Here is a 15,308-nt window from a genome sequence, read left to right as displayed (position 1 = left end):
ATGAGGGGTTTTGTGATAATGAGGGTGATTTTGGAGACATGCTAATGTTGGTTGCAATTATCATTTGTTCTCTTGCAGTTAATCTTGGTGTAGTTGGAATTGATGTTTGTGATAAAAGTGGTGACTCTAAATATTCATTTAATGCTGGTGTTGTTGTTGTTGTATTTATAGAACCAGCAGGCTTTTTTGCAACTCTTCCAGCTCTACCTTTTGGTGTTAATATTGGTGAATTTACAACATTATTGCTTTGACTGGTGCTCGAATTTATACCTAAAAAGTTGGTTGCTGCTTTATCAGATGCTAAATAGTTCATTGGATCGAATGGAGTTGATTTTCTACCACGTTTCTTTGTTTGCGACTCTAATAGCATTTGTTTAAGGTTTAAAGTTTTTTTATTGTTGTAATAGAAAACGATCATTTCTTCGGTGGTTCTATTTTCAAAGAATGAGGCTATTTTGGAGAACTTTTTTGGATATTGAAGGTATTTCTTTACAAATTTCTGTTTTTCTTCATCGGTCCAAACAATGAGGGATTTTCTTTGTTTTTCAGAGGCAATAGGATCAACTATAAAGCCATTAAAGTTATAATAGTGTATATTTCTTTCGTATGGTGAGAGCATTGGTGGAATAGTAGCCATCATTTGTTGATATCTACCAAGTGGGTCTTCTTGAGCATCCTGCTTATTGAGTTGCTGTATAACATTGAATAGTTCATCATCTGGCACTATATCTGAAATATTGCTACGACGAGTCAAAACATTTCTTGAGGTTGAAGTATTGGTTCTTAAATCTGGACGAGTGGAGGTACCAGATTTTCTTTGTTTTTGTTGTAAAGCTTGTTGTTGTAATTGTAATTGCTTTTGTTCTTGTTGTTGTTGCTCTAAATCATACTTTTCATCTAATTTATCGAGTTTCTTTTTGAATGTGCTAATTGCAGAGTTGTACATTTTGACCTGTTTATCGTTATATCTCTTTAGTTGTTTTTGTCTCTTTCGTAGAATTTTTTTCATGTTGCCTTTAATATCTTCGTGCTCTTTCATATTTTCATAATATATAGGGAAATCTGTTACATCGCTACAAATCATCTCTCTTATAGGCATAGAGTCAGAGTGGTCTCTATTTTTTTCGTTGGTTTTTACATTTATGTTGTTGTTGGTTGGATCAAACACCTTGAAACATTTTTGAAAAAATATTTTAGAGTGTGAAAATTTCGCTAAATCTCTATTCTCTTCGTAGATGTCTTGTTCAGCATCGCCAAAAATTTGTTTGATTGTTGGTACAATTTGTTGTTTTTGTTTTTCTTTTTTCTCTTGTTGTAATTGTTTTCTCTTTAATTCTTTTTTTTCTTTTTCTTGTTGCTCTAATTCCTCTTCTTGTTGTTTTATTTCTCTTTCTTTTATTTTTTGGTTCAATCCTTCTTCTTTGGATTTATATTTTTCTAATTTTTCATTAATTTTATTCAATTGATTTTTTGCAATTTCAATTTCATTTTCATATTGTGTCATTGATGCTTCATGTGATTGAATTAATGAGTTTTTTTGATTCTGGAATTGTTGTTGTTGCTGATATTGCTGTTGTTGATATTGTTGTTGTTGATTTTGATGTTCCTGATATTGTTGTTGTTGTTGTTGTTGTTGTTGCTGTTGGTTATAATATTGTTGTTGGTTACCATAATCGCTGGTACTTGTTAAAGGTGGTGATTTTTGTAAATTTGACATCAATGACGGCCCTCCTGAGTGATTATTACGAAACTGGGGTATTGTTGGTGAGACTGGCTGGATTTGTGGTGATGATAATGAAAGAGATGGCATTAAATTAGTAGTGGAGTCTAATGTTAGGTTAACTTCTGGTATGGTTGGTGATGATGAAGGTTGGTTTAATATTGGAGAACTGTGGTTTTCATTATTATAATTAATATTTTCATTAATTATTTCTGTTGATTTTGGTTTTGACTCTGAGTTTTCTTCATTAGTTGATTGTTCATTTGTTTGTTGTTCTTGTTCATTAGTTTGTTCACTTTGTTCACTCTGTTGTTCATTTGATTGATTTGGATCTTTAGCTACTGATGCCAAACCTTTACCCCAACCGAAAAATAAGGGATTCATAGATTTTGATTGTGGATCTGTTTTATTGGTCGATTCATTATCAATTGATTGTGGGTTATCAGTTGATTTATCATTATTGTTTAAATTTAAACTTTCCATTTTAATATTGGAATTTTCTTTATTAACACTTGGTGTATTCGGATTTGAAGTGATTAGAGATGAGTTGGCTAGTTGGTTAATTGCAACTTCTAACATTGGTGTTACTGGTAGTTTGGGTGTATTGATATTTGTAGAGTTTGTGGTATTTTCATTAATATTACTATTGTTAATCGTATTCATATTATTACTATTATAAGATTCATTTTTTTCGGTACTATTATCTTTAAAACCCCCACTACTATTTAAACTACTATTACTATTGCTTCTTTCTAAATGTGGGGGTGAGTTTGATTGTGAGAGTCTATTTTTATTATAATATTGATTTCTCGAGGGCGATAGGCTTTGTTGTCTATGTAAATTTGGAGAGGGTGATCTTGATCTATTATAATTTCTTTTATTATATTGTTGTTGTTGTTGTTGCTGTTGTTGCTGTTGTTGCTGTTGATAAGGCATGTGTTTATCTATGGTATACATTAAATATTTATTAATATATATTTATAAAAAAAAACTATTTCAAAAGAACTTACCTTCAAAGTCTTCATCATCTTGTTTTCTCCTTTTTAATGGTGAGTCTGAAACCTCCCAATCAACTTTGGTCTTTCTTTCCCGACTATTTGTTGAATTATAGTTGTTGTTATTGTTATTATTATTATTATTATTATTAAAATTTTCATCACCAATAAATGTTTCTCTTTCTCTATCGCGATCTCTATAGCTATTGTTATTATTTGTTCTTGAGCTATCATCTCTTATTCTCTCTCTATCGATACCTCTGTTATTATTTCTATTAAAATTATTGTTTCTATAATTATTATTTACATAGTTGCTGCCTCTATTTTCTCTATAATCCCTTTAAATTATTAAAATTTTATTAATTTATAAGATTTTAAAATGTTTATATTATTAAATATTTAAAATCATACCTATTATTATTATACCTTTGAATATTATTATTTCTATCATAATAGTTGTTATTATTTTTATAATAATTATTATTGTTATTCATTTCATTGTTATTATGGTTATTATAATTATTGTAGTTATTATTATTGTTATTATTGTTATTATTATTATTGCTATTATTGTTATTATTATTATTATTATCTTCTTTTTGCATTTTTTTATTCGTTAAATATAGGTTTTAAAATTTATTAAAATAAAAAAATCTTTATTATTTTAATTAAAAAAAAAAATTTTAACCAATCGTTTTAATTCATTGTAAATTGTTATAATTTATTGTTATTTAAATACTATTATTCTATCATATATTTCTAAAGTTTTATATATATAAACAATTTATTAAATATCACAGTTATAATTTGAATATAAAAAAAAAATTTAAATTTTTTAAAAATTTGAAAAATTTTTATTTTTTATTTTTTTAAAAAAAAAAAATAAAAAAAAAAATAAAAAAAAAATTAAATAATTCCATATTTAAATGTTAAATTAAAAATATATTTGTTTTTATTATCAACTTTTTTATTATCGTTTAAAAAAAAAAAAAACATTTATTCCATATTAACTAAATTTGGAATGATACCCATAAAAATATCAATACCTCTGATAAAAACTTTTTCATTTAAAAATTCGTTGTGGTCATGTAAGAGAATTGGGGTGTTGTTGATTGGTGAGAAACCAAATGCTGGAATACCTAAATTACGAATGAAACGTGAATCTGTAGCAGCTGGGAAAATTTCAGTTACAAGGTTGATATCTAAAGCTTTTGCAGAAGCTTTGAAATTTTCCCACCATTTGTTGTCTGAATCTAATTTGGTCATTTCGTTTTTATCAATATAGCTTGCAAATTTAAAAGATAAACCTTCTTCAGCGGTCCAGTCTTTTAATTGTTGTAAAAATTCTTCAAGGTTGACAGTTGGTGGGATACGAATATCGAAACCTGCTTCAGCTTGAGTTGGTACTACATTGTAGCTATAGTTGTTGCTGTGATCTTGAGGAATACCAGCTTTTAATACAGTTAAGTTTAATGATGTGACGTCACCTAATTTTTTACCACATTCATGATCGCATTTATGAAGTTTTTCAGATTGTTCTTGTCTGAATGCTAACATTTTATTGACGGTTCTCATTAATTTTTCGACAGCGGTGCCTTCGATGAATCTTGAACCATGACCAGCATTACCTACAGCTGTAATATGTACCCACCATGGAGCTCTTTCACCATAGAAAACAGTGAAATCTTCAGTTGGTGATGCTAAACCTTCATCTAAACAGAGACCAACATTTAATTGTTTGAATTTTTCAGTGTATACAAAGATTTCCATACCCTTTCCAGTGCCACCAATTTCTTCGTCTGGTACAAAGGTTAAATAAAGATTTCTCTTTAACTTTTTGCCGCTCTTGGCGATACGGTGTGCAACTTCGAGGAATTGAATGCAAACACATTTCATATCTTGTGTACCTCTAGCATAAATGTCACCTTTTTCATCTTTGGTTGCTGCAAATGGATTGACCTTCCATGATTCGGTAACTGCTGGTACAACATCGACATGTGAATTTAATAAAACTGATTTTAAAGTTTGGTCCTCACCTTCAATTTTCATAATAACAATTGGTAAACCTGTTTCCTAATTTTAAAAAATAATTAAATATTAATTTCTATAAATTTTTGTTGTTGTTGTTGTCATTGTTTCTGCTTGTATAAATCTAAATATTTCTATTTTTGAATTTATATGTATATTTGAAATTAGTTCTGCTTACTCTATAAACTTCATATTGAATACCATATTCTTCTGCTTTTTTAACTAAAAATTTAGTTGAGGATTCATAATCTGGAGTTGGATGGTCAGTTCTAATTTGTAAAAATTCTCTAAAAATACTAACAGTTGGATGTTCTTAATTTTTTTATTTTTTATTTATGTTTGAAAAAAATTAAACACTATTAATAATTTATTTATATTTTAAAAAACTTTTTATTATATTATTTCTTTTATACCTTCTTGTGGGTTCATTTCTTTATATGTAATTGTGGAAAAATAATAAAAATAATAAAAAAAAAAAAAAAAAAAATTATAAATATTTTAAAAAAAATTAAATTAAAAAAAAAAAAAAATTAAAAAAAAAATTAAAATAATATAAAATTATAAAAAAAAAATCTTATTTTTAAAAAAGAAAATTCTTTATTTGAAAAAACCAGAAAAAGATATATACATCTATTTAATATAAATATTAAATTTTTTTTTACACAAAAACCATAAAAAGAGATTGAAAAAGCTTTGTTTAAAAGAAACTCCAGATACCCTCTGCAACCATCATAGAGCCCTTTATAATCATTTTATAGCTGCTTTTAGAAACATTATTCTTATCTTGGCTTTGCAAGGAACCAGAGTAGTTTGAATTATTTGTAGATGACAAAGAATTTTTGTTTACTTGACCAAGATTTGAAATTGATTCTAATTTTAAAAAAAAAAAACAATTAGAGGTTTTTAAAAATTATAATAAACAATAACCCAAACATACTGAATAACATCTTTAAAATTGCTTTTTTATTTGTTTCTTGAATAAAACAACTGCTTTTAATTCAATTATTTTCTTCTGGTATTTATGCGCTCTCAAAAAAAAAAAAAAATTAAAAAAAAATTAAATTAAATTAAAAAAAAAAAATAATAAAAAATACTAATTTAGATATACAAATATAATTAAAAATAAACACACTGTGTCTTTATAATAGATTATTAAAAATGTCAGTCATTATCCTTGAAGGAATTAACCAAGCACTTAAAGAGGGGTTGGGTGTTTCGTAGTTATTTTTTTTTTTTTTTTTTTTTTTATTTAAATTTTCAACATATTTACAATAATATTTATTTTAGTCACCCCCAAAATAATTAAGTTTAACTATATCTCCCTGTATACATTATATTATTATTATAATTGGGGTCAAATTGATAAGTTGTTAAAAATGGAATGTTTGAGTTTAATTGGGCGATATCGAATTCTCCAATATTTAATTTACACAATATATATATAATTATATTTAATTTCAATTTTTTTTATTTATTATTATTATATATACAAAATAGGAAAAAATTTAATTTTGTTTTTCTTTGGTAATGAAAAAAGAAATTAAAAATATATACCTTTTTAAATGATGTAATGATTGATTAATTTTTTAAAAACTGTTAAGTTAAAAATATATCTAGTAGACTAGACAAGAAAGGCAATAGATTGATTCTCAAAAATTTAATAAAATAGGGTATACTCTAAATATATTTTTAATATTGTCCATTGACACCAAAAGTTATCAATGATTTTTTAAAACATTTTTTTGAGTGGTTAAATTATTTAAATATAATTTAAATTATTTTTTTTGTATTTATTATATAATCACGATGCATAAAACAACAACTCACTTGAATATTTAAGATAAATTATAAATTGAGAAAGGGGTAATCTATTATGAATATTTTTTTTTTATATTGTTTTCTTTATTTAAATTGTTTTTTTTTTTATTTTTATTTTTTATTATTTTTTTTTTGTGGGTGGGTTAATCATGAGTAACTCTATATGGAATGAGATTATAATTAAATTTATATTGAAAAAAAAAATGTGATTTAAATTACACTTAATTTAAATATTAACTTTAATTAAAGTTAAACTTTTTAAAGCCATATTATTTTTAATATAGCTTTTATATATAATTATTTTATATATTTTAATAAATTTTTATATAAAAATATATAAAAATGATATATAAAGATTTTATATTTTCTGTAAAATTAATAGCTTTAATTGGTTCTATATTATGTATGTTAACTTTTTATATAACGATACATTTAATATATAAACATTTAAAATACTATGTATCACCCAATCATCAAAGATATATAATTAGAATCCTTTTGATGATACCCCTATACTCTATTTTAACGCTATTGTCAATTTATAAAGTTGAATTAGAAATCTATTTGGCATTCATAAGAGATTGGTAAATAAAATTTTAATATAGTAAACTAATCTTAATATACTAACCTTTGATTTTATCTAGTTACGAATCTTATGTAATATACTGTTTTTTTGCACTATTAATAAATTACGTAGGTGATAAAAATATAGTTATTCATTTAGAAACCCATGAACCCATTTATTTACTACCAAAAAAAATATTTAGAAATATTTTTGAATATAAACCCAACGAGTAAGTATCCATATAGTTTTAATTATCTATATTTTCTAACATTTGATCTTTTTATATGCAGAAAAACATTGCAGTATCTTAGAATTGGTATTTTACAATATGTAATTGTAAAACCTTTATTAACTGTAATAAATATATTTTTAACAATATATAATTATGAAGGTGATGGTTTTTTGCAGTTTAAAAGATTTTATCCATACCAAGCCGCACTTGGTACCCTTTCGGTATCTCTTTCCCTGTACTTTCTTTCTATGTTTCTAAAAATTATGCATGATGAGATTAAACCCTATCACCCAGTTTTAAAATTCCTTTCGGTTAAAGTTGTAGTCGCTTTATGTTTTTGGCAAATATATGGAATTAAAATATTTAATTATTTTTTTCCTATTGCTTTAATTGGGAATATAGAGCATCATAAAGATAATATTATCTTTATTAATGTAACTATTTTAAAAATTTAAAACTATTTTTAAAACTACTAATTATTTTTTTATTTTTAGAATTGTTTTATATTAGTGGAAATGTTTTTATGCTCCATATTACACAACTATGCATACCCATATGAACTATATAGAGTAGAGGATTTCTTTTTAATAAGAAATATGAATAGTGATAATAAAAATTTAAAAAATACTAACAAAAATATTTTAAAAGCATCAATATTTAAAAACTTTATAGATTCTTTAAACCAGAAAGATATGATTGCAGAAACCATCAAATCAATCAAAGGAACAGAAATTTATAATAAAGAAATAAATTCAAAAGAGAATATTATAAATGATAATGACGATTTTATCATAGGAGCTGTTATAGAGGTGGGTGAATTTCAATCGTTCGAAACCAACGGGGACATCAATTTAAATGTGGAAATGTTATCGACATTAGCCACCGAAGAAAATGAACTGATTTCAGACGATTTCTTCCTTTCATTCATTAAACAAAACAGTGCCAGTAATAATAACCATCTCGATGATCTATATATAAACAATAAAAATAATGACGGTGATCATATGGTTAAGATTAAAAGGTAAAAAATAAAATTTAAATAACACACACCCAATTTGGGTTTTTTTTTAATTTTTAATATATATTTTTTTTTTTTTTTTTTTGCAAATTAAAAAATTTTATTTTTTTATTTTTTTTTGATTAATTTTATTTCATTTTAATTTTTTTAATTTAACAAATAATGGATAAATTAATAATTGTTAAACATTCAGAAAATAAAAATTATTATAGTAATAATCAAAATGGCTTATATGTAAAAAACCCATTTTGTTATATTAAAGTTTTCAGTTATGATGATATTAGAAACGCTTTAAAATATGCAAAATCAATTAATAAAGGTGTGTCAATAAGAAATAGTGGGCATAGCTGCATAAACGAATCTATACAAGATGATTCGGTCAATATAGACATGAGCGAGCTAAATAGAGTTTTAGAGTTTAATATAGATAAAGCAAAAATCAAGTGTAATAGTGCAGTAAAATATTTCGATTTTTATAAAATAGTAACAGAAAAAGGATTAGCATGTCCAGGAGGTGGATGTGGCGATGTGTGTGTTGGTGGTCTTGTATTGGGCGGTGGAAGTAATTATTTAGCACCAAAATGGGGAACTGCAAGTGATTGTGTATTGGAAATGACGGTAATGCTAGCAGATGAATCAATTATAACCTGTTCAAAAACTGAAAATGTAGATTTATTTTGGGCCTTAAGAGGTGCTGGTCATTCAGGGTTTGCAATATTACTCGATGTTACATTTCAACTATATCCAATAGAACCATTGTTATACTTTAATATAATTAAAATTTCACCAGAATCATTTTATGAAAACTTGGATTTAATAAACAACTTTACAAAAACAATGGATACATTAATATATATTTCAATAGATTTTAGAAAAAGCTATAGATTTCAAACAAAACAACAGGATAACAGTAATAATATAAATAAACCACAGTCACCACCACCCTATTTAGCAAAAATCACATATTTTTATAATGGTAAACCGGATGAAGGTGAAAAATACTTTTTAGAATTATTAGGTTTACTCAAAGGCAATGTTGTATGTGAAAAAACATCATATTTACAAGTTCAAAAATCACTTAATGACATTTTAAGATTATTTTTAATTGAACCAAATCAAAATAACCGTGCATTCACAAAATGTCGTATCAATAAAGACCTCACACCCGAATCAATTGATGCAATTAAAACCATTATGAAATCTGTACCACAATCAACTGATGAAATGACAGTACCCGATATCTATTCAAGCTTCAGTTGTACTTTATATTACCATGGTGGCCAAACATCCAAAGTAGATACAGATGAATCGGCCTATATCCACAGAAAAGCAAGATGGAGTGTAGTATTTATGTGTAATTATATAGAAAAGGATAACGATCAATGTTTTAACTCATGGAGAAAATTAATTGACGATCATATCAATTCGATTGGTGAACATATCTATCAAAACTATCCAGATGACCAAGTTACGAATTGGGAAAGCTCATACTATGGAATTGAACATTACAAAAAACTTCAATCTATTAAATTAAAATATGACCCAACAAACTATTTTAATTTTAATCAGTCTATTAAATTACCATAAATAATAATAAAATTTAAATAATTTTACATTCTGAAAGTTTTGGAAATATGACCGTGTGCCAAATTTTTTTTTTTTTATAATATAATTTATTTAATTTTTTAAATAACCAATTTTTAAAGATTTCAAAAAAGATCTATGGAATTATTTAACTGTTCGCAAACAAAAAAAAAAAAAAAACACCAAAGATTTTTTTTTTTTTTTTTTAATAATTTTCGAAAAGTAGTTATAGTTTTATTTTTAATTTTCTTTTTGTTCATGCTATGCTAGCGGAAATTTTTCAAAACTAAAATAATTATTTTAAAAAAAAAAAAAAAAAATTTTAGATTTTTAAAAAATTATTTTTTTTATTTCTTTTTTTTTTTTATTTTTTTATTTTTTTATTTTTTAATTTTATAATTCCTTTATTCTCTTTTCCTTTTTTTATAATTATAATTTTAAAATTTAAAATTCTTTTATAAATAAAATTAAAATATTGATATATTTAAAATTTAAAAAAAAAAACAATTATTATATTTTAATAAATAATATTTTTATGTATTGCGCGCGCATTTTATTTTCAATAATAGATAAAAAAATAATAATACTGTAAATAAATAAATAAATAAATAAATAAATAAATAAATTAATTAATTAAATATATAAAATAAAACTCATTCTTAAAATTTAATCATGGGTTCCGAAACTAAAGTTGGTATGTATTAAACAAATTTTTGAAAATAAAAATAAATTAAAAAAATAGGAGGAAATAATTTTTTACGATGATGTCATAGATATACAATTTTTTTTTTTTATATGTATAAATACTAATATCACAAATTTAATAATTATAATTTAGAAATTTCAAATGAAATAAGTAATTCAAATACAACAACTACTACAAATAATCCAAATAATGAAAATAAAACTGCATTAGGATATAATACTAAATTAGCATTATCAACTCTTGGTATTATGGGTTTCTTTTTAATTTATGGTATTCTTCAAGAACGTTTAATGGGTGTTCCATATAAAAGTCAAGACGGATCAGAAGAATATTTTACAGATTCAACTTTTCTTGTACTTTCAAATCGTGTTTTTGCAGCTTTAATGGCAGTTGTTATTGTAGTTAGAAGAGGTGAATCATTAAAGAATGTTGCTCCAATTCATAAATATTTTGGTGTTGCACTTTCAAATTTCTGCGCTACATGGTGTCAATACGAAGCCCTCAAATACGTTAATTTCCCAACCCAAACTTTAGGTAAATGTGGTAAAATGTTACCAGTTATGTTAGTTGGTACTTTTATTAGTGGTAAAAAATATGGTTTAAAAGATTATGCTATTGCTTTAACAATTACAACTGGTTGTATGATTTTCTTTTTAACTGGTGTAGGTTTTTAATTTATTATTTAAACAATAACAAAAGTATAAATATATGATTAATCATTTTGTTTTTATTATTTAGAAAATTTCAACTGGTGGCGGTGATAACACTTCATATGGTATCCTTTTAATGTGTGCTTATATGTTTTTCGATAGTTTTACCAGTACTTTCCAAGAAAAAATGTTCAAAGGTTATACTAGTAAGTTTTAGGTTATCATATTTGTTGTTATAGGGTCAATATTAACTATTTTTTTTTTTTTTTTTTTTTTTAGTGAGTACTTATGATCAAATGATTTATGTTAATGGTTGTTCATCAATTATTTCAGTTTTAATTTTAATTATTAATGGTAGATTATTCCCAGCAATGCAATTTATTTCAACTCATGATGGTGTATTTTTCGATTCAACAATGTTATCAGCATGTGCAAGTTTAGGTCAAATGGTTATTTATTTCACCATTAAAGAATTTGGTGCATTAATTTTCTCAACTATTATGGTCACTAGACAAATGGTTTCAATTGTACTTTCAACTCTTATTTACCTCCATCCATTAACTAATACCCAATGGATTGGTACTCTTTTAGTATTTGGTACCCTTTATTATAAATCAATTGAAGATAGCAAAAAGAAACATGGTCATTCTTCAAAATAAATAATTTAAAGTAAAATATAATATAATATATAGTAATAGTAATAATAATAAATATAATATTAAATATAAATTAAAATAAAATATTAATAGTACTACAAATACATTATTTAAAATTCTATAATATTTAATTTTATATAGTTATATAATGTATATTTATATAAAATTATAGTTTTATTAAACAAATAAAATAATATTTTTTTAAAACAAATATATAATTATTTTTTTTCTTCATTCTTTTTTCCTTTTATTTTTGTTGAGATTGAGGTTGTTGTTTTTTGTTATTATTATAATTTTTGATTATTAATTGAGGATGATGGTGAAAGTAATGGAATTTTTTCGTTTTCTTTATCATTATTATCATTGGATTCTATTTTTAAATATTGTGCTACACCAGTATTTAAATTGTATAGTAGGACTCCTTGAGCATTATAGATCTTTGGATACTCGATTATTACCTCATTGTTCTCTACTTGGTAATAATTATCTCCTAATTTTGGATATACTTTTTTAGAAAAGACCCCAGTAAATTTTAAATTTTTTGATTCATATTTTTTATTTAATTTTGTATAAAAATCACCAATATCATCTATTGACTATACGAATATTAAAAAAAATGAGTATACATATATTAATATTATTAAATATAATATAATTACCATTTTTGATTTTCTAAAATAAGTATAGCTGCAGCCTACCAGAGTTAAAATTGATAAAACTAATAAAAATAAACCTATTGCAATTGATCTACCAGTATTTGCAGTTGATAGAAAATATAAACCCAGACCAGTTGAAATTAAAAACAAAAGTGATTCAAATACAATCATTACTATAAAAAAATTGTTTGAAGGTGATTTGTAATTGTTTATACTAGTAATTAAATTATGATAATCAGAGAATGTGAAAAATGGCATCAGCTCATTTGGTAATAGGGTTGAAAATGAATTACCATTTTCTTTTTTTAAATAATATTTTTCTTTTAATTGTATTTGATTATCTTGGTCATTTTTATTAAATGATTTTAACATTGAGTCTTTATTACCATTATTATTATTTAAATTACTTTCTCCACCTATTAAAATGTTTTCTGTACCATCACTATTATTTATTATTCTATATGCACCTGTTTCATTATTTTGTGAGGTGTTTATTTTATCTATATTATTTATTAAACTATGATTTTTAATCATTTCTATATTATAGTTATTTCTTTTATAAATTTTTAATTAAGGGGGAAAAGGGGGGGGGGGGGACCCCCCCAAGGGGGGTGCTATCAAAATTCCCCCCCCTTTTTTTTTTTTTGGGTTTTTAAGGGGGGGGGTAATAATTTAAAAAAAAAAAAAAAAAAATTTGGTTTGTTTTTTTTTTCTTTTTTTTTCCAATAAAATTTAATATAATATTAATTATTTTTATTAATTAAACAAAATATAAAAACTGTAAAAAACTAGTATCCCAATGAGCAAATAATTATATAGTTGTGTGGGGTTGCAATTAATGTAAAAAATAGAGATCTGGGTGTTGTCTTTAATGGTGTCAAAATAAAAAAAAATAAAAAAAAATAATGTAGATCTGAATTTAAAATAAAATAAACAAATATAAAAAACCATTTATATGTTATAATTAAAATACTAGAATGATATATAAAAAATGAAAATAATAACCAAATAAAAATGAATAAATAAAAAAAAAAATATAGATTAAAAAAATTGGTGAAAAATGGTGAAAAAAAAAAAAAAAAAAAAAATAATAATAATGTTATTTATTTTATTAGTAAAAATAAATAATTCCGATATATTTATCATTAGTACCAGTTTTATTAGATTGTAAAAGAAAGGGAAAAATGGTTAATATTTTATTTATTTTATTGTTTGTAATTATTATTTTATTTTATTTGGTTTTTTTTTTATACTAAATGTGTAAAAGGACTATTAGCTAATGATGTGTTACCGACAATATCAAAGCTAGTATTTCCACCAATTATGCTATTAGCCCCATCGATATCTAAAGCTGTCATGCTTTTTGAAGAATTTGTTATATGTGGAATACTTGGATATTGGATCTCTATTTGGGATAACTCTACACAGGTATTTGAAATAAATATACTTAAAACTATTGAAGCAATTGAAAGCTTAAATGTTTTATGAAAAATAGGTACAAATGTGATGCTGAATTGCTTTTCGAAAGTTTCATTTATTCCTAGAAATAATATATCTATATCGTGTATATACTTTTTTTGTATACAAATAAATTTATTATTAATGTAGAGAGAGAGAGAGAATAAGTATTATTATAATATTATTATTTTTTATTAAAATTACATACTCTTTTAAATTTATAGAATGTTAATGTTTTAATTATAATATAAAATAATACTATTAAAGAAAAATATAAAACACAAAAATGAATAAAATAGAGTGGGTCTTTTAAACTAAAATAAACTAACTGAATAATGAATGAAACAATTGTTAAGGATGATATAAATATTGATAGGTTGAATTTTATTAATGAATTTGATTTAAAGCTATTAATATTTGAAATTGCACTATGATATTCCAATTTATCAATATAACCCTCCAACTGATTTGGAAAATAATAATTTTCAAATCTATCTCTAATTATATCTTTTCTTAATACTAATGTGTTTTTAAATTTTATATTATTAAAATTTATATTATGGTTTTTATTAATATTATTATTACTGTAACTATTGCTATTATTATTATCGATATAGTTATTATTACTATCTTTTTTTAATATTTGTTCTGATTCCTGTTCTATCATTTTTAACTAACACATATAAAAACTATATATATAAATAATTAAGAGGTAAAAATGTAAATAGGTGAATAGGTGTTTAGGTAAATAAATAAATATTAAATATAATAAATAAACACTGATATAAATTAATTAAAAAAAAATTAAAAATAAAAAAATAAAATAAAAATAAAAAAAAATTAAATTAAATTAAATTAAAATAAAAAAAAAAAAATTAAATTTTCTGACTAAATTATGCATCATTTCATAATTCATGATTCCATTGAAAATATCGTTGCACCATATTATATAATTTTTATTATATTTTTTGTTCCATAAAAATTATTATTCCCCAAATTAGTTGTCCATTGTGATTAAAAATTATTTCTCATATTAATTTTTTTAAAAATTTTCGAAAAATTAAAAAAAAAACGCCACTGGGAAATTATTTTTTTTTTTTTTTTTGAAATTTTAGACCTCCATGATGCGATCTATTTATTTTTAAAAATTGTTTTTTATTTATAATTATTTTTTTTATTTTTAGAAGATTCGTTTTGAAAACAGAGTCCTAAATTTTTAGAC

At 23.5% G+C, this 15,308-nt stretch overlaps 7 protein-coding genes across 7 annotated transcripts in view; 3 read left to right on the top strand and 4 right to left on the bottom strand.

Moving 5' to 3' along the window:
• Positions 1–3,320, bottom strand: part of DICPUDRAFT_76145 (uncharacterized protein) — a gene marked incomplete at both ends in the record, with an annotated part of 3,953 nt that extends 633 nt beyond the window's left edge. The window contains 3 exons of the mRNA XM_003285152.1: positions 39–2,664; positions 2,731–3,053; positions 3,127–3,320. Coding sequence (XP_003285200.1) covers positions 39–2,664; positions 2,731–3,053; positions 3,127–3,320 — 3,143 coding nt within the window. The remainder of the gene's footprint in view (positions 1–38; positions 2,665–2,730; positions 3,054–3,126) is intronic.
• A 391-nt stretch (positions 3,321–3,711) lies between these two features.
• On the bottom strand, positions 3,712–5,175 carry DICPUDRAFT_53427 (uncharacterized protein; the record flags this gene model as incomplete). The annotated part of the gene is made up of 3 exons (XM_003285151.1): positions 3,712–4,788; positions 4,922–5,055; positions 5,157–5,175. The coding sequence occupies 3 exons, from the start codon at positions 5,170–5,172 to the stop codon at positions 3,712–3,714; spliced, it is 1,227 nt and encodes a 408-aa protein (XP_003285199.1).
• Positions 5,176–6,945: 1,770 nt separating this feature from the next.
• DICPUDRAFT_17550 (uncharacterized protein) lies at positions 6,946–8,104 on the top strand (the record flags this gene model as incomplete). The annotated part of the gene is made up of 4 exons (XM_003285171.1): positions 6,946–7,145; positions 7,206–7,355; positions 7,438–7,792; positions 7,853–8,104. Coding segments are annotated over 4 exons (957 nt in total), but the record flags the coding sequence as incomplete, so codon positions are not given.
• A 434-nt stretch (positions 8,105–8,538) lies between these two features.
• Positions 8,539–9,963, top strand: DICPUDRAFT_29025 (uncharacterized protein; the record flags this gene model as incomplete). The annotated part of the gene is made up of 1 exon (XM_003285170.1): positions 8,539–9,963. One exon carries the CDS (start codon positions 8,539–8,541, stop codon positions 9,961–9,963), a length of 1,425 nt encoding a protein of 474 aa, XP_003285218.1.
• A 669-nt stretch (positions 9,964–10,632) lies between these two features.
• Positions 10,633–11,975, top strand: DICPUDRAFT_76141 (uncharacterized protein; the record flags this gene model as incomplete). The annotated part of the gene is made up of 4 exons (XM_003285169.1): positions 10,633–10,654; positions 10,799–11,328; positions 11,405–11,522; positions 11,596–11,975. 4 exons carry the CDS (start codon positions 10,633–10,635, stop codon positions 11,973–11,975), a joined length of 1,050 nt encoding a protein of 349 aa, XP_003285217.1.
• A 284-nt stretch (positions 11,976–12,259) lies between these two features.
• Positions 12,260–13,162, bottom strand: DICPUDRAFT_149056 (uncharacterized protein; the record flags this gene model as incomplete). The annotated part of the gene is made up of 2 exons (XM_003285150.1): positions 12,260–12,568; positions 12,632–13,162. The coding sequence occupies 2 exons, from the start codon at positions 13,160–13,162 to the stop codon at positions 12,260–12,262; spliced, it is 840 nt and encodes a 279-aa protein (XP_003285198.1).
• Positions 13,163–13,875: 713 nt separating this feature from the next.
• DICPUDRAFT_76139 (uncharacterized protein) lies at positions 13,876–14,753 on the bottom strand (the record flags this gene model as incomplete). The annotated part of the gene is made up of 2 exons (XM_003285149.1): positions 13,876–14,199; positions 14,295–14,753. 2 exons carry the CDS (start codon positions 14,751–14,753, stop codon positions 13,876–13,878), a joined length of 783 nt encoding a protein of 260 aa, XP_003285197.1.
• Between the last annotated feature and the right edge of the window lie 555 nt (positions 14,754–15,308).

The sequence above is a fragment of the Dictyostelium purpureum genome (genome assembly GCF_000190715.1).
Source record: "Dictyostelium purpureum unplaced genomic scaffold DICPUscaffold_40, whole genome shotgun sequence".
Lineage (NCBI taxonomy): Eukaryota > Evosea > Eumycetozoa > Dictyosteliales > Dictyosteliaceae > Dictyostelium > Dictyostelium purpureum.
This window is presented reverse-complemented; position numbering and strand designations above follow the sequence as displayed.